Here is an 18,833-nt window from a genome sequence, read left to right on the forward strand (position 1 = left end):
TTACATACCTTTAGAACAACCGAATCAAGCCCAGTTTTTTGTGCATGTAAAGATAGATTATTTAGGAAAAGTCACAAAGTTTTACATCTCTGAGATGAAGGGAACCTTTTTTGTTAACCAATGAAATGTTGTTTGGGGTCATATTGACCCAAAGGACCGATTGAGGGTTAATCATACATAAACTATAGCATGTGAAACTACATTCATAGAATGATAAACTTTATTACAAAGAATGATAAAGGAATTAAATAGTTTTAAAATCAACACTACCAGCTTCATTACATTTATTTAGTCACTGGTTATTATTTATCTACAGAAACTGTTTTTATTCAAATGTCAGAGTACCTGAATGATTGAATCCACAGATATAAGTGAATATAAGAGTCTTAAAGGCCTTCTGAAAGCAAGGATAGAAAAATCCATAGATCAAAGGATTACAAGTTGAGTTAAAATATGCAAACCAACCTAAAGCCTCAAAAACATCAGCTGGGGTCACAAAATTAAAGTAAGGGTAAACAGCAGAAGCAATAGAAAAGGGCAGCCAGCAGATAAAGTAAACGCCCATAACAAGAGCCAGAGTTTTAGCTGCTTTTCTTTCTCTGTGTGCAGAGCTTTGACTGTTAACACCTGTAGTGGTCACAGACACTTTCTCTGACAAAACCTTTGCATGTTTTTTTACAACAGTAAATATGGTGATATACAGAGAGCTCATTATAGTTCCTGGAATTATAAATACCAAGATTACACAAGTTAGCCCCCATTCTTTGTTAAAAAACACAACACAGCCACCAAAACAAGACATCTGTAATATATAAGCTTCAAGACCAACAGCAAACACCCCTGAAAACACAACAGAAAAGCAGTACACAAATGAAAAGATCCATGTGAAGGTGATACATACATTCACAGTGTTGTTTGTGATCCTTATTTTGTATTTCAAAGGGTCACAGATGGCCCAGTATCTATCAATAGATATTAAACAAAGATGTATTAAAGAAGAAAAACAGAGGGTTACGTTCAAGCTAGAATGCACTTTACAAATAACATCTCCAAAAAACCAGCAGCCCTCTACAGCTCGCACCATACTGTAGGGCATCACCAGTAAACCCAGCAGACAGTCACACACAGCCAATGACTGAACGAGCAGATGAGTTGGAGACTGAAGCTGTTTGAAGTGAGTGATGGAGATGATGATCAGCAGATTCCCAAAAACTGTCACACAAAATGCATTTAATTCCCCAAGCTAGAAAATACATATAGCTTTGGTACGTCCCTTAAGCTTTAACGTGTTATAAACAAACATCTCTGTAATACAACCACAAAAACTACAGCTATAGTGAGCAACGTACATGATCTGAACACTTTTACTATATACAACAACAAAAAAGCATACCTAACGTTACTTAACAGCACAACACTGCTCATTTGAAGTTCCGACCCAGAGGTACTTTCTTTTTAATCCATTTCGAATGTCCATTGTGAAATTAGTTAATGCAATATAATACCCTGAAATTATTAAATGTTCGTACTTCGTGTTTGCTTTCCGTAGTGCAAATAATTTTTACATAATGGTGGGGGACAGTGTTTGCAAATGGTTTCTAGCGCAAAAACTGTCCAAACGCAACATTTTATCCAAATTTTGGTTCAATTTGATAATTTAACGTAGTTATTTTAACTGCCACAAGTAATGCACCATAAGCTAGCGATTAAACACCAGCAGATAGAGAACCACAATGACAATAACTCGTTTACACATAGCTATGCTGTAGCACAGGCTAATTCAAATACCTATTCGTTAATAATAAATTCAATGTCTGTTTTTTATCTATTAATATTAATAATAATACATGTATTTAACTTCTGATAAACAGGTGTGTGTGTGAGAGAGAGAGATCGTATGCTTACCTTTAACGTTAAATGCAGAACAATAATAGGTTGGTTGTACTTGCAAGGATGCTGAAGAACATAAACATCTGAACTTTTCAAAACTATGTACAGTCTGGCTGAAGTTCATGGTGCCAGAATTGACATGACAGGCGAACATTTGGTTCTGTGCACCTGAAATGCTCCGGTAATAATCCACGCCACGGCATTATTGATGTGTGATAATCCGAAGTCTGGTATGCAGAATTTGCAGTGCTATTTTACATATATCCATTGCTACAGGCCCGGGTCACTCTCCCACTCCTTTCTGTAACTTTTGATATACTTTCGCACTTCGACATCTTGATTTCCCGCTGAGACTGAGAACGCAGGCTCATTGTTGACGTGCGTCAAGCCGTCAACACAAAAGGCTTGTTCAACTCCATGCGGCGCTGCAGGAACCGACAGCCGGATGACGTCAAAGTACCGCGAGAACGATTCGAGAAATCATGCAAAGTGTAATTTCGTCTCGCTCTCGCGGCGCTTTGACGTCATCACCTCACAGTTCTAGTGGCGCCGCTTGAAGTGTAACAAGCCATGGAGTGGGCGTGTGTTTATTAATGTCACGGTAGAATACATGCACACTTGATTTTTTTGTTTTGTTAAATAATTAGACTATAAAATTCACTTTAGGAAGACAATACACAAGGCAAATGTGATTTTTAAATAAAATGTTATTAAAATCCCATTCAACATTAATGGTGATCTGAGGGGGCGGGCAAGTGCCGGTGAGGGGGCGACGCCCCCTCACGCCCCCTCGTGGCGCCGGCCCTGAACAACAGTAAGACGATGAGCTCTAGGACAAGAGTCTGGATGTAAAGGATAACACAGGAGAATATCTTCAGTCTCATTGAAAGACATCGCGTCTGAAAGGACTTCTTTTGTAGTGTAATTGTAAACAGACATTCAAATATAATACAAAGTTTAAACAATATCATTTTAGAATTTACAACATGGTTAAGAGCAATATCTAAAGAAACAAACATTAATACAGTACATGCTTATTCAATCTAACTTCTTAAATGAATGTGATATAGCTCAGATGTGTTAATATATACAGTTCAGGTCTCAACCCCTCCCCAGCTGTATATGTAACTAACTGATACACAAACATTGTGACTCATGAGATTAGAATAAAAACTGAACTGTGTGTCCTCAATTGAGGTATAATGGAGGGGTTATAGATAATGTGGTGGTTATTTATATATTAGGACAGTGGTTTTCAAACTGGGGGCCGGGGCCCCCAGGGGGCCGCGAGATGGTGCCAGGGGGGCCCCAATTTTATGACATTTTACAAAATACATTCATTTATCATGAATTCTGTGTAATTAAACCTAACAAATAATAAGCCAACTAACCAACAGCAATACTAGGACTACTAGGTATAATTTTATATGTTTTGTTTAATTAAAATATTACATTTTAAAACTGTATTTGTCATAAATTTTCTTTCGGGGGCCGCAAAAAACTGCACTGTACACAAGGGGGGCCGCACGCTGAAAAAGTTTGGGAACCACTGTATTAGGAAGTACATTAAAAATGTGTAGGGCATAGGGGTGTGCAGGCAAAAAAAGTAAGATAATATCTGTGATTTTGGTTATGTCTTCACCAGGGCAACCACCCAATCAAAGATTATGTTCAAGATTTTTTGGATTTATATTATTTGGTGGATTATTGTGATGTGGCTCTCATGGACTTATTTTGTTGTGGTGGTTTGAATCATAATATATCCCGCCTGATGCCAGGTAATACTTGTGACTGGAAGTTAGATAAGTAAATTGACTTGGCTTTGATATGAAGTGGGTCTTCCTTCACTGTAAGAGTTATAAATGAAGAGCTCCCACAGGAACCATCAAACCAGAACCAGCTCAAGTCATGCCTGTATTACCACAACCACCTAAAGTCATGTCTGTTTGCAAAACCTAGTTCAAACCATGCCTGTCTCTGATACCAAGATGGCTGCCACCATGCCTGTTTCTGTTCACAAGATGGCTGCCGCCACACCTGTATCTGTTCCCAAGATGGCTGTGACCATGCCTTCACATGTTTTTAAGATTGCTACCACCTTAGCTGCACCTTTTATCAAGAGGGACATCGCCACGACCACACTGGTTCAACAAAGGGCCATCGCCATACCTGGACCTGTTGTCAAGATGGCTGCCGCACCCAAACCTGTCTTTGCCAGGGCCATGTGGTGTGTGTGGTCCATTTTCTCCTCTTCTGGTTTATATGAGGACTCTAAAGTCCATGAGTCACCTGAATCGTCTGAGTCGCCTGAATCGTTTGAGCCACCTGAATCGTCTGAGTCGCCTGGCTCACCTGAATCAACTCAGGAGGGTTATACCCGGATGCATGGAGGAGGTAGAGGACACAGAGCACGTTGCCGAAATGTCTAATCTTCCACGCCTGCCTCGTGATCATGGTCCACTGCTACCTCATGATCCAGGTCCACCATGTTCACTGCTACCTCATGATCCTGGTCCTCTGCTGCCTCATGATCCTACTCCTCTCCTGCCTCATGATCCTGGTCCTCTACTGCCTCATGATCATGGTCCCCTACTGCCTTATTATCCTGGTCCACTGCTGCCCCATAACCCTGGTCCATCAGGACCTCATGCCCCTGGTCCAACAGGACCCCATGACCCTGATCCGTTATTGCCCCACGACCCAGGACTGTCAGTACTCCACGGTCTGGGACCACCTGAGCTTCACAGTCCAGGACTGCCTTCGTTCTCTAGCCAAGTTCTACCTCTGCCTCAAGGTCCTGGTCAACCCACCCATGGACTCTTTGTAATGTTTATTGTCTTGTGTTCTGTTTTTTGTGGGCTCCGGGAGTTCTGTAATGTTTTTTTTCTGCAATGGATTCTACACTCTCTCTCGCTGTGTGTAAGCAGCCCTTTACATTTTCTAAAAGTCTTACACTTTTCTTGCTCACCCTTGCAACATGTTAATAGGACTGCTAAACATATAGGCGTGGTTTCCCAAACAGTGTTTAAGTACCTTACTGAATACAGCTGGCACTGACATATCTTAAAATAGATCAGTGCCATTGTTTTGTCTCAAGCTGTACACCAGTAATGTTTTTTTGTAAGGTATGTGTCAGGATCCTCACCATGGTTCCCCCACGGACCACTGGAGGCTTCACTACACATCAGCCTCAGGACTCCAATGCCCATAGTTCCTTGCTCTGCTCTGATTGGCTGGGTTTACACTTTGCATTAACATGTAATCTCTGTGATCCGATAACGCATCTGGATATGTGACTGAGTATGAACAGCTGTCAATCATTCCTACAGATGGCAAATTAGTTTTTAGCCACATAATTAAGGGCTGTTGCAGTTACCTGCAATGCCATATTATACAGCACTACTGAGAAGCCACCGCAGAGAATAACTAGCAACCGCAACAACTGCGATGTTAACGTTGTAAGCTTTATGTTGTCAGCTTTAAAGACTTTCTCTTTGTGTATCTGCATTGTCCGCATCACAGATAAATGTTGCACCCAAGATAAAGAACCCAGACTAAACCTAACTTTCACCAGAACATGCTAATTTTTCATCAACAACAAAATCTATGTGAAACATTATGTAAGAAGTAATTGATGAGGGGGCGTTGAAAAATACGACATGATACGAACCGTATTTGTACTTCACATCATATATGTTAATTTCACACAGTAACGTTAGCTCAGTACAATGATTGATACGAGGGATTTTTTCCCTTTTTGAGATAGCCATTCTTTCGAGACAAACAGTAGACAGAAATGATACTGTAGAGGCAATTGCGATTGGCTCAAATGCTAATGACATTTAAAACCCCTCCAAAAACTACCAAGGCCATGTTTACTTATCGTGCGATAAGTCTGTGGCAGTGCACAAACTTTCCGCCACCATATTTTTACATTCTTCTTATTATTATTATTCGTGTTTGCCTCCGCGAATCGATCACATGAGAGGGAGGAGTAATAGGTGGAGCTAACCTGAAAGAACCGGAAGGAGAAAAGTGAATAAAAGAGACGGCATTGCATCCGGAAGTACTGCGTCATTGTTTTTGTTTACCTGAGTGAGAGTGTGGGCCTGCCGCGAGAGGACGGATGTTGTTCGAATGATGGCTGTTGAGTTTATGGACGAGTGCAACGCGGAGCTTTGGCTTTGGATCGTGTGAGCATTATTCCCAGTCCATAACTTGAAATACGCTACGGACAACTGGATTGTTTCCCGTCTGTTATGAGGACAGAGAGCTGCTACACCTCACTCCGAGGACCTCCACTTCCGTAAACTTTGGTTAGTACCCGTACGCTACTTCGTTGTATCCACCCTCATTCCTACATTGTTACACACACGCACACTCATAACATTCAAACATCACTCACGATTGAAGATTTAATTGCCACTTTTGTATGTTTCATGTTGAAAATGATCGTTTATTAGATGTTTTGTCACCTGCTTTATATGTCGATTATTTACAAATGTTTTCTCTTTTTATTTTATGTGCACTCTGTGAAATCTTATGGAAAATGAACCATCAAGATGACGCAGTCCATACCCCGCCTGTATTTTTTCAACATTGACATTTAAACTTCATATTTTTACATTTGACTTACCTGAAATAAATCACCAGCACCAAACTGCATGACTGGAGTACGATTGTGTTTTTTCTTCGTTGTTGTATTGTTGTATTTTTTGTGTAACGGATGGTTTGTGGCTATCCGGGGCTATTTTTACCTCTCATGAATTGACAAGATAAGTCTTGTCTGGCGCCCGAACATTTAAATAAAGTTTTTTTTTTTGAAAGTGAATTTCACTAGCGGCTATTTGGGGAGTGTGGAGAAAACTTTTAGTCACGTGACTTTGTGGCGTCGCGGTAGCGTCTCGGACCTGCGACACGGCGATCCGGGTTCGATTCTCCCCTATAGTAGACATTTTTTTTTGTTTTTTTTGTATATATACACTTTGAACAAAAGGGCCACCGTTACAGAGTGGCGCCCGAACAGGGACCTGAACTTGAAAACTTGAACTTGAACTTTAAACACATGAACTTGAAAACTTGAACTTTCAAAAAAAAACTGCAATTGAACCCTTGCACTTTAACACTTGAATTAAATTTGAATGTGATGTGATGTCATAACTCAAGTATTCATTTGAAATTCTTTTTTAACTTGTTTAAGTGGTATTTGAAATTTGAATTGATTCTTTGAACTTGAAATAACTTGTTTTGTTGTTTTGTCTAATTTTTCAAACATATATTTCATGAATGGTAATGAAAAAACTGTGGGAAACTACCTAAAGTGAGATCATGTGTGATTTGCTCATCACTTCTTACCTTGTGTTTTGTGTTTGCTTGAAATTGATGGTTTTGCAGGTGATTGTAAAGACCAATTGCTTAAATCTTTTGAATGAACTGTGAAACTGTGGCAAGCATTGATTTCTATACACATCACACTGATACCCATAGAAAATATAGCACTTTAGTTTTATTTTGTATTTGTTTCTGTGCATTGACAACATACACTACACAAAGTAAAATGACAGATCCCAATGCTCAACATAGTACCCTTGTGAACATGGAGGTGCCTGATGTAGCCACTCCTCCTTGGCCACCGGTGTACCGCCAAGCTCCTCCAACAGGTGTTCACACCTTTTGTCACACACCCACACTTTTCAGAGGTTCTGCCCCACCAAGAGCACATGTGCGGTTTGCATCTCCACCATTAGGCGGCAGCACTCCAGCTCAAATACCCATGGCAGAACAGAGACACAGTGACTCTATGCAATTATGTTCAACAACGCCATCATTTGACATGACATCAGCTATTGCATCAACCCCTTCACGCTTATCATCAGGGATACAGTATGAACTGCCAGGAGATCTTCCAACACCTAGAAGAGAAATTGGACAACTTACTTCACAAGTTCAAGGAAATTGGGACACCATATATGATTTTATGACCAAGCATGAGAAGGCTGTGACTGAACTTACCAAGGAGTTACAATCCAGTTCATCTGATCACAAGAAGGAGACCACTGAACTTGCTGGTAAAATTGAGCAAATGAAGCAGCACATGTCCGTCACTTTATCTGCACACAAAAAACAGGCCGACAGTGAGACAGATCAGACACTTAAAGCCATAAAACTGATGTTAACAGAAGAACTAAAGAAGACTGAGAATACCTTGGTATCGGAAATGCAATTCCTTGTGCAACAATTGCAGGCGGAAGTTCAGCAGGACATTCAGGCACTCCAAAGGAACCACCAGAGATCTTCTGATGATTTGCTGAAAGAAACCAATCAATTAATTTCATTTACGGGGAAACTTTTAACAAACCTCAGTGAATTGCAATAACAAATGTAGACAAAATTCGACATTCAGGAGAAAAACATTGCTGACCTAAGATTGAAAAGTGTTTATTCATCTAACAAATCTTCTCTTGTCACAACTCAAGTTTACATCCCTAATCAATATCCAATAAATGCCACTGTTGTAAAAAGCGATCACATCAAAGTTACATTCCCCACTTTTGGAAGACCTAGTGATGATCAAGATCCTTTATTATACATCACACGCTGTCAAGACTTTCTTGCTTTGCATCCACTCACCGATGAGGACATCTTAGCCACCTTCAGAACTGTTCTCTCAGGTACTGCTCGTGACTGGTGGGAGGTAGCAACAACCACAGTTACCAGCTGGATGGAATTCCAATCTGCTTTCCTCTCAGCTTTCCTTGCAGAAGACTACAATGATGAACTGGCTGAACGTGTTCGAAAACGAACCCAAGGAGAAAAAGAGTCGATAAGGGACTTTGCTTTTAGTTATCGAGCACTTTGCAAGCGATGGAAATCTGACCTGGAGGAAAAGGACATAGTTAAGATGATACTCAAGAACATAAAACCATACCTTGCTAGTCATCTTCGTGGACATGTTAGCACTGTGGAAGAACTTGTACGTCTTGGCCACCAGCTAGAAAGAGACCACGAACAACAAACACAATGTGATAACCGAACAATGCCCAAAACCACTACCACATCAGTTAAAGGAACAGCATCCACCCCACCTGTTGTACAATGTTGGCGCTGCAAAGAGCTACATGCCCCAGGCAGCTGTCCACATTATGTCTCCTCAAGCCAACCTACACAATCTGCAAGTCATCAGCCATACTCGAACAGACGAAATTATCATCCACACAAGCCAGGCCCACCTTCTCATAATACAGTGTCTTCAGTATCGACAAAGAACTCAACCACAGATCAGCATAATACTCCCCTTACACCTAGAGAAAAAATTCCCGGAAATTCTGTCTGCATACCACAACAGTTAATGGTACCTGTTAGCATTGGCCCATGGAAAGGAAAGGCCATTGTAGACACGGGAGCAAGTTACACCCTCATCCACGAGTCACTATGGAGAAGCTTGTCACAGACACCCCCTGACCTTCAACCTTGGACTCGCGGACCACTCTATTTAGCGAATGGAAAAGCAGAAGTACCCTTAGGATGGATCAATACAGGTATAAATTTGCACAATCATTCTTTCACAATACCTGCTGCTGTCCTTTCCACACATGCCTTAGCGTATGCTGTAGTCTTAGGGTTAGACTTCATTTTCTTCAGTGGCCTACAAATCAACGTAATAGATCAAAAATACTCATTCAAGATTGCACCCACAGAAGAATATCCATTTCAACCAGGAGTTGCAAGTATCCCACCTTGTGTTGACTCATCACGTAAGAAAACCAAACCAACCAAGTCCAGTTTACACTTGATGACATCTGTACCTCCACCTACACCATTACTGGTCCTGCAGCAACCTGATATAGTCTCTGATGAGGTGTTAATCAGAAATGCAGTAGACATGTCTAATTTACACCAAGATGGAAAGCTGACCTTACACCATATCCTTACAAGCAACACTGAAGTATGCACACTACGTCCTGGACGTACTGATATCTTACAGCATTGCATTTACACCACCTGTCAAGTACCCATTAAGCAAAAACCATATCGGTTGTCTCCTGTCAAACAACTTGCCATGGAAGAACAGCTCGAAGAAATGTTGAGTCAAGGAATTGTTGATCCATCACACTCCAGTTGGGCCTCACCAGTTCTTTTGGTTCCCAAGAAAGATGGCACGTTAAGATTCTGTGTAGATTACAGGAAAATCAATTCAGTTACAGAAACCGATGCATATCCACTCCCAAACATTACAGAAATCTTACAATCACTTTCTGGAGCAGCTATCTTCTCAACTATTGATTTAAACAGCGGATATTGGCAAGTAGCAATGGATCCCACCAGTAAAGCAAAAACAGCATTCATCACTCCTGCAGGACTCTTCGAGTTCAACGTTATGCCATTTGGACTTAAAAATGCTCCTGCCACCTTCCAGAGACTTATGGAAATAGTCCTGGGAGAGTTAAAAGGAAAGTTCTGTTTTGTTTATATTGATGACATCATAATTTACTCACCTTCCATAGCACAACACTACCATGATATTCAGGCTGTTCTTCACAAACTTGAGACTGCCGGACTGACCATCAATCTAAAGAAAAGTAGATTCTGTCTTGAGGAAATCAGTTTTTTGGGACACATTGTAAATGTTCAAGGGATTACAGCAGATCCTAGCTAAATTCAAGCCATCCAATCCTACCCCGTGCCTAAGAACTTAAAAGATGTTCAGAGGTTCCTTGGTCTGGCAGGATGGTACCATCGGTTCGTTCCCAACTTCTCAAGGCTGGCTGAACCTCTCAACACTCTGAAGAAAAAGGGACAACAGTTTCAGTGGACACCCTCATGTCAACAAGCTTTTGATCAATTAAAATCTTGCCTTACTTCATCACCAATTCTTGGTCATCCTGACTTTCAGCTCCCCTTTATCGTCTATACAGACGCAAGTGACACTGGCTTGGGTGCTATCCTCGCACAACGGAAACCCCTGGGAAACGAAGTTGTGATTGCCTATGCAAGTAGAACTTTAACAGGAGCAGAAATCAATTACACAGCAACGGAAAAAGAATGTTTGGCCGTTGTTTGGGCACTGGAAAAGTGGCAACACTATTTAGAACTCAGATTATTCACAGTTGTGACTGACCATTCTGCGCTACAGTGGGTAATGAGTTCCACCAAAACCACCAGCCGTCTTCTCCGATGGGTCCTACGACTACAAAAATTTGATTTCATCATTGAGTACAGAAAAGGCAAACTTAATGTGGCACCAGATGCGTTATCCAGAATGTCTCCCACTCTCAGTTGTAACCTTGTTGCAAGCAAGCAAAACACAGAACTACCTTGGTCAGAAGTTGACTTATGGGAAGAACAACAGAAGGACCCTGAAGTGACAAAGCTGCTGCAAGCCATAGCAGAAAATTCAGATCTGGAAAATCGATACGAAGTTATCAATGATAAATTGTATCAGAAAACACAACAAACAGATAATCACATACATTACAGAGTTTACATACCCCATAGTCTCCGAACTTCATTCTTACAGCATTACCATGCCAGTCCTTTAAGTGCCCATGGAGGAATCTTCAAAACTTACAAGAGACTGCAAGAAGTTGCATTCTGGCCGGGAATGTGGTCAGACGTAAAACGTCATGTAAAAACCTGCATAACCTGTCAAAAGTTCAAGAACGATAATGAGAAACCAGCTGGAAAATTACAACAAACCATTACAACCCGACCAAATCAAATGATAGGAGTGGACATTATGGGACCCTTACCACGAAGCACACACCAAAATGAATACCTACTGGTTTTCGTGGATTACTACACACGTTGGGTCGAATTATTCCCTATGCGTAATGCCACTGCCCACACTGTTGCCACCATTTTCAGGAAAGAAATCCTAACTCGATGGGGAGTACCGGATTTTCTTGTCTCAGATAGAGGTGTCCAATTTACCTCATCTGTATTCAAGGAGCTGTGTGAAAACTGGAGCATTACACCAAAACTGACCACTGCATACCATCCACAAACCAACCTAACTGAAAGAATCAACCGCAATCTCAAGAACATGATGGCCGCTTACGTAGAAGACAATCACAAAAAATGGGACCAATACCTACCAGAATTCCGTTTTGCTTTGAACTCTGCAGTACAGGAAACAATCGGACTGACTCCAGCCGAACTGCAGCTTGGTCGAAAACTCCAAGGCCCATTGGACAAACTTCTGCACGGTAACAATTTAACACCAGACGCTGCTTCTTATGATGTAGTTCAGCATCTTCACCAACTACACCTGCAAGCAAAAGAAAACAGTAAAAAACCGAAGAAAAGACAACTGAGAAACTACAATAAGGACAGAAGAGACTTAATCTTTAAAGATAAGGATCGAGTATGGTTGCGTAACTTCCCACAATCCAGCGCACAACGTAACTATAGTGCAAAACTCGCTCCTAAATGGAAAGGACCCTACCGTATTGTGAAGCAGCTTGGTCCGGTAAACTACCAGATAGTCCTGGAAGACACTGGGGAAGATGTCCGATCAGCACATGTCTGTAATTTAAAAAAGTGTTTCCCTACAGCAGAAGAATTAGAGTATCAGGAACAGGAAAACCTTCACAAGTTATTTCAAGATTCCTCTGATGAAACTGAAGAATTTTTAGGTTTCTAACCTGATTTTTTGTTGTTTTGTTTTGTTAAATCACCCTTGGGTGCTTTTTTTCCAGGGGGGGAGAGTGTGGCAGTGCACAAACTTTCCGCCACCATATTTTTACATTCTTCTTATTATTATTATTCGTGTTTGCCTCCGCGAATCGATCACATGAGAGGGAGGAGTAATAGGTGGAGCTAACCTGAAAGAACCGGAAGGAGAAAAGTGAATAAAAGAGACGGCATTGCATCCGGAAGTACTGCGTCATTGTTTTTGTTTACCTGAGTGAGAGTGTGGGCCTGCCGTGAGAGGACGGATGTTGTTCAAATGATGGCTGTTGAGTTTATGGACGAGTGCAACGCGGAGCTTTGGCTTTGGATCGTGTGAGCATTATTCCCAGTCCATAACTTGAAATACGCTACGGACAACTGGATTGTTTCCCGTCTGTTATGAGGACAGAGAGCTGCTACACCTCACTCCGAGGACCTCCACTTCCGTAAACTTTGGTTAGTACCCGTACGCTACTTCGTTGTATCCACCCTCATTCCTACATTGTTACATACACGCACACTCATAACATTCAAACATCACTCACGATTGAAGATTTAATTGCCACTTTTGTATGTTTCATGTTGAAAATGATCGTTTATTAGATGTTTTGTCACCTGCTTTATATGTCGATTATTTACAAATGTTTTCTCTTTTTTATTTTATGTGCACTCTGTGAAATCTTATGTAAAATGAACCATCAAGATGACGCAGTCCATACCCCGCCTGTATTTTTTCAACATTGACATTTAAACTTCATATTTTTACATTTGACTTACCTGAAATAAATCACCAGCACCAAACTGCATCACTGGAGTACGATTGTGTTTTTCTTCGTTGGTGTGTTGTTGTATTTTTGTGTAACGGATGGTTTGTTGCTATCCGGGGCTATTTTTAGCTCTCATGAATTGATAAGATAAGTCTTGTCTGGCGCCCGAACATTTAAATAAAGTTTTTTTTTTTTTTGAAAGTGAATTTCACTAGCGGCTATTTGGGGAGTGTGGAGAAAACTTTTAGTCACGTGACTTTGTGGCGTCGCGGTAGCGTCTCGGTCCTGCGACACGGCGACCCGGGTTCGATTCTCCCCTATAGCAGACATTTGTTTTCGTTTTTTTTTATATATACACTTTGAACAAAAGGGCCACCGTTACAAGTCGATATAGTTATTGTCCTGACAGTCCTATTCCGATCAATGCTAAAACTTTACCCAAATGAAAAGATCCACGTGAAGGTGGTAAACAGTCACAGTTTTGTTTGGACCTTCATCCTGTACCTCATAGTGGTAAATATCTATCAATAGATATTAACCTTTTGACGCGCACTAGAAGGCGGAAAAGACGTCAGTTTTTTTTAACGCTGCTAATAATATCTATATAGCCTACTGTCTACAAACAATAATAATATTAACATTACAATACATCGTTTAAAAGGTCTACGGGTTTAGCATCAGTGTATGGTCTCTGTTTTGAGATACATATGCTCTAGCTTCATAAATATAGTATTTTTTTACAGAAGTCCTGCTGACAACATGCAAAATATAAACGGGACTCCTTACCTTTGTGTTGATATAATGATCGTGAATCAAATTCAGTCTGTTTCAGATGTGTGAATAACCCATAAAAACTCTTCAATAAAATACATCCTATGACCATTTTTGTCCACAAATGCGTATAATCCGTGAAATATAGAAATATTGTCTATTGTTTACATCAGATTTCACATGAAAGTCTTGTAATAGAATATAATATACAATCTGAGGATTACGTACGTCGTAACACTAGTATGAGATTACACTCACGTTCAAACCCGCGGTCAAACTTTGTTTCTAAAAGTAGGCAGGAGTATAATACATTATATCCAAACAGTGCTGTCAAATTTCGTGACGTCATCTGACTCGAGCGTTCCTCCAATGACTGTATGGATAATATTGATAGACAGAACATGTAGCCAATTAGATAACGAATCCAACGATCTCTGTGTGACAATACATAATAATAGGAACGAATGTGTAAGCATGTAAACAAAAGATTTTTATTTTGGGGCTGACTGGCACTTAGAAAAGACACTAGTCTAAAAAAACTCTTGCAAGAACCTCATTTTTGGGCCTATTGACCTCAAACATGAAACATAACTTCTTTAGACTTGTGGCTTTGGCATCATTGCATTTCTAGGTTTCACACACATATTTATCCTTAAGATTTTTAGTATTAAAAAAGATGTTATCCAAATTTTTTTATAACAATGTACTTCAGCCTCTCTAACTTTTTTAATTTTTATCTTAAAATAATTTTGAAACCTGGAAATTGAAGCTCAAAGTGTCAGTTATGCTTATACGGTTTGGGCCAGAGTGGAGGTGCTTTTCAAGAGGTTAAGAATGTCGGTAACCAAAATCAGTTGATAGGCTCCATTGAATTAATAGTAGGAACAAAATAACATGGCAGTCAATGGGGTTCATCAATTTTCTGGCTACTAAGATTCTTCAAAATATTTTATTTTGTGTTCAGCAGAAGAAAAACTCATACAGGTTTGAAATAACTTTAGGATGAGTAAATTATGACAATTTATTTACAGTGAACTATTCTGGAACAGAACTGTGTTGTCTAATCCATGCAAAATACAAAAAATTTATACCATCTACAGTATATTAGAGCACGTGGCATTGCACAAGATTTTGGAAATTGTGCTTAATATTTTCTAAACCAGTATTTGAATTTTCTAATTGCCCCCCCAAATGGTACTTGGTCCCCCCGTGCCCCCCCCCATCCTGGAATCGCCCCTGACCCTTATGCCTTAATTGGGATCACTTAAAGCCCTTTGAGGCTGCATTAAAACTACAATTTTAAACTGCGTTGAAACTGTAAAGTGTTGAGGTCTATTATATGGAGAAAAATCCTTGAATGTTTTCCTTAATAAACTGAATTTCTTCTCGACTGAACAAAGAAAGACATAGACATCTTGGATGACATGGGAGTGAGTAAATTATCTGATTATTTTATTAACAAAAAGTTTATAAAGTATAACTTTTTGTTGTAGTATGATGTGACATCCAACAGATTTATGGTTTGGCAATTTATTTATCGAGATGTGCACCGGTATTGTTTATTTGTAAGGTATATTTGCAAAAACTATGTAAATGTCATAATATAATTAAGGCCTGGCCTTGGTTTAATTTAGACCCTGTCCTAAAAACCACCTCATAGCGGTGTTAACTTATATATCATCTGCTTATAGGCCTGTACATATAACTTATAGTTTGCTGTTAAATACTAAAGCCATTCTTTAATATCAACCTCTTTCCAAACAAATGGAGACCCTTTATAATAGACAGTATCTAACGGTGTATAATAAAATATATGCTATAAAAATACACACACACACACACACACACACACACACACACACACACACACACACACACACACACACACACACACACACACACACACACACACACACACACACACACACAGCAGCGCCCAGTTACTTTTAACAATATTTACCTCACAAAGATCATCACCTCTCATTGTTGACACACTTATCCAGATGTCAGATCTCATATTAGATCAATCCTTATTTACTTCTCCTCAACTTTCTTTGCATTAATTTCTCTTTGCATTAAATGGCTTCGAAATTTCTTGACAATATCTTTAATCACTTGAAATGCACATTTGGCTACTTGTCCCTTGTAAACTGGTGCTACAGTGCCTTTATTATGGTTCAGTCACCAGACCATAAAATAATAGATTTATGACATGATATGTACACTGAATAGACTTTAATCATAGCTTAACTTTCATCTGGTCTTATTCTAGGTTATTGACCTTTAACAGTTACTATTAGAAATACTTATAAATAAAATATATTGAAAACTTTCCCGTAAGTTACCTTCACTATGGGTATAATTCAGAAAACATATAGTATTTGAATCATGGTTTTTTAATGTGTGATTAAACAGTTGCATTTTCTCTGAATACTTTAAACATCATCTTTGTCTCATATCACTTAACATGCAGATTTTTGAGGTCAGGACATTAAAAGACAAGTTAAAAGATTTGCCACATCGCAGATTTAAAACTGTCTGCTTGTGTTGTTTAACTACTGCTGTTTATTATAATGAATGATCTAATATTTATGATGTTCCCATTGACATCATTACAGGCCCAGAGTTGTCAAGACTCAAAATTTTACTGTATGTTTTCGATAACATCAAATACAAAATATTTTATAATACATAAACTATAGCATGTAAAACTACATATAGAGAATAATAAACTTTATTATAAAGAAGGATAAAGGAATCAAATATCTCTGAAATCAACACTACCAGCTTCACAACATTTATTCAGTCACTGGTTATTATTTATCTACAGAAACTGGTTTTATTCAAATGTCAGAGTATGTGAATGATTGAATCCACAGATATAAGTGAATATGAGAGTCTTAAAGGCCTTCTGAAAGCAAGGATAAAAAAATCCATAAATCAAAGGATTACAAGTTGAGTTAAAATATGCAAACCAACCTAAAGCCTCAAAAAGATCAGCTGGTGCCACAAAATTAAAGTAAGGGTAAATAGCAGCAGCAATAGAAAAGGGCAACCAGCAGATAAAGTAAACGCCCATAACAAGAGCCAGAGTTTTAGCTGCTTTTCTTTCTCTGTGTGCAGAGCTTTGACTGTTAACACCTGTGGTGGTCACAGACACTTTCACTGACAAAACCTTTGTGTGTTTTTTCACAACATTGAATATGATGATATACAGAGAGCTCATTATAGTTCCTGGAATTATAAATACCAAGATTACACAAGTTAGCCCCAATTCTTTGTTAAAAAACACAACACAGCCACCAAAACAAGACATCTGTAATATAAGAGCTTCCAGACCAACAGCAAACACCCCTGAAAACACAACAGAAAAGCTGTACACAAATGAAAAGATCCATGTAAGGGTGATTAATACAGTCACAGTGTTGTTTGTGATCCTCATTTTGTACTTCAGAGGGTCACAGATGGCCCAGTATCTATCTATAGAAATTAAACAAAGATGTATTAAAGAAGAGAAACTGAAGGTTATGTTCAAGCTAGAATACACTTTACAAATAACATCTCCAAAAAACCAGCAGCCCTCGACAGATCGCACCATACTGTAGGGCATCACCAGTAAACCCAGCAGACAGTCACACACAGCCAATGATTGAATTATCAGATGAGTTGGAGACTGAAGCTGTTTGAAGTGAGAGATGGAGATGATGATCAGCAGATTCCCAAAAACTGTCATGAGGATCATGAGTGAAATGAAAGCGTACATTGCCACTTTAACAACAGTGAGACGATGAGTTCTAGGACAAGAGTTTGGATGTAAAGGATAACACAGGAGAATAATCTCAGTCTCATTAGAAGACATCGCGTCTGAGAGGACTTAGTTAACAGGTAGGCAATTAAAAGCCAAAGTTTAAACAAAATAATTTTAGAAATTACAACATGGTTCAGGCAAATATATAAAGAAAAATAAATACAGTACATGTCTATTCAATCTAACTTCCTAAATTAACGTGATATAGCTCGGATGTGTTCATATATACAGATCAGAACAGGTCTCAACCCCTCCCCAGCTGTATACGTAACTAACTGATACACAAACATTGTGACTCATGAGATTACAATTAAAAAAAACTATTTGTTCTGAATTAAAGATCAATGGCGAAATAATGAAGGGGTTATAAATAATATGGTGGCTATTTACATATTAGGAAATACATGAAGAAATGTGTAGGGCATAGGGGTGTGTGCGCAAAAAGCAAGATAATATTTGTGATTTTGCCAATAACGATAACAGACGATCATTTGTATCCTTCAAAAATGTGTTTGTTGAAGCCTTACACTTTTCTTGCTCCCCCTTGCTACATGTGAATAGGATCAATGTTAATAATGTAGATTCATATATTAATGATGATGTTACACAGATTGCAAAACATACAAATGTGGCCTTTAAAAATGCGTGTCTCAGAGAGAGCCGCGAGCACTTCCGAAATTCTGCAGGATCCTGCAGAAGGGGGGGGGGTAGTTGTCTGATGCAGGAAATACTAAAACCTGTAGATGGCAGTTGTATTTCATGTAGGCTGTACTGAGGACAATATGTGTGCTTGACTTTAACCTGAGCATACTGTATGATATTGAAGTAACATGACAGGTATTCTCAGCGCTCTGGCAGTTCTTTGATGACATACAGTAGCCCACACATAACTGCTTTTTAGCACATGTTTGGTTGGCAAAGTTTTT

The 18,833-nt window shown here is 39.3% G+C and overlaps 1 protein-coding gene and 4 long non-coding RNA genes across 8 annotated transcripts; 1 reads left to right on the plus strand and 4 right to left on the minus strand.

Annotated features, from left to right (window-relative positions):
- Window positions 1-325: 325 nt before the first annotated feature.
- On the minus strand, window positions 326-2,261 carry LOC129429988 (trace amine-associated receptor 4-like). The gene is made up of 2 exons (XM_073855404.1): window positions 2,210-2,261; window positions 326-1,212 (listed from the first exon to the last, which is right to left on the minus strand). Exons 1-2 carry the CDS (start codon window positions 2,259-2,261, stop codon window positions 326-328), a joined length of 939 nt encoding a protein of 312 aa, XP_073711505.1.
- Window positions 2,262-5,792: 3,531 nt separating this feature from the next.
- On the plus strand, window positions 5,793-6,555 carry LOC129422906 (uncharacterized). Its single transcript, XR_012358741.1, has 2 exons — window positions 5,793-6,206; window positions 6,453-6,555. It is a non-coding gene; the product is annotated as an uncharacterized lncRNA (long non-coding RNA).
- An 826-nt stretch (window positions 6,556-7,381) lies between these two features.
- On the minus strand, window positions 7,382-8,225 carry LOC141350620 (uncharacterized). The gene is made up of 3 exons (XR_012358742.1): window positions 8,095-8,225; window positions 7,903-8,000; window positions 7,382-7,802 (listed from the first exon to the last, which is right to left on the minus strand). It is a non-coding gene; the product is annotated as an uncharacterized lncRNA (long non-coding RNA).
- A 177-nt stretch (window positions 8,226-8,402) lies between these two features.
- On the minus strand, window positions 8,403-9,759 carry LOC141350356 (uncharacterized). Its single transcript, XR_012358465.1, has 3 exons — window positions 8,976-9,759; window positions 8,819-8,881; window positions 8,403-8,672 (listed from the first exon to the last, which is right to left on the minus strand). It is a non-coding gene; the product is annotated as an uncharacterized lncRNA (long non-coding RNA).
- Window positions 9,760-10,326: 567 nt separating this feature from the next.
- LOC141350621 (uncharacterized) lies at window positions 10,327-12,439 on the minus strand. 4 transcript variants are annotated; one of them, XR_012358744.1, is made up of 6 exons: window positions 12,335-12,439; window positions 11,640-12,157; window positions 11,379-11,532; window positions 10,750-11,290; window positions 10,568-10,672; window positions 10,327-10,459 (listed from the first exon to the last, which is right to left on the minus strand). It is a non-coding gene; the product is annotated as an uncharacterized lncRNA (long non-coding RNA). The 4 variants fall into 4 exon arrangements; XR_012358745.1 differs by lacking the exon at window positions 12,335-12,439 and having other exon boundaries at window positions 11,640-11,839; window positions 11,985-12,125; XR_012358746.1 differs by lacking the exon at window positions 12,335-12,439 and having other exon boundaries at window positions 11,640-11,903; window positions 11,985-12,108.
- Between the last annotated feature and the right edge of the window lie 6,394 nt (window positions 12,440-18,833).

This window comes from Misgurnus anguillicaudatus, chromosome 18 (genome assembly GCF_027580225.2).
Source record: "Misgurnus anguillicaudatus chromosome 18, ASM2758022v2, whole genome shotgun sequence".
Classification (NCBI taxonomy): domain Eukaryota; kingdom Metazoa; phylum Chordata; class Actinopteri; order Cypriniformes; family Cobitidae; genus Misgurnus; species Misgurnus anguillicaudatus.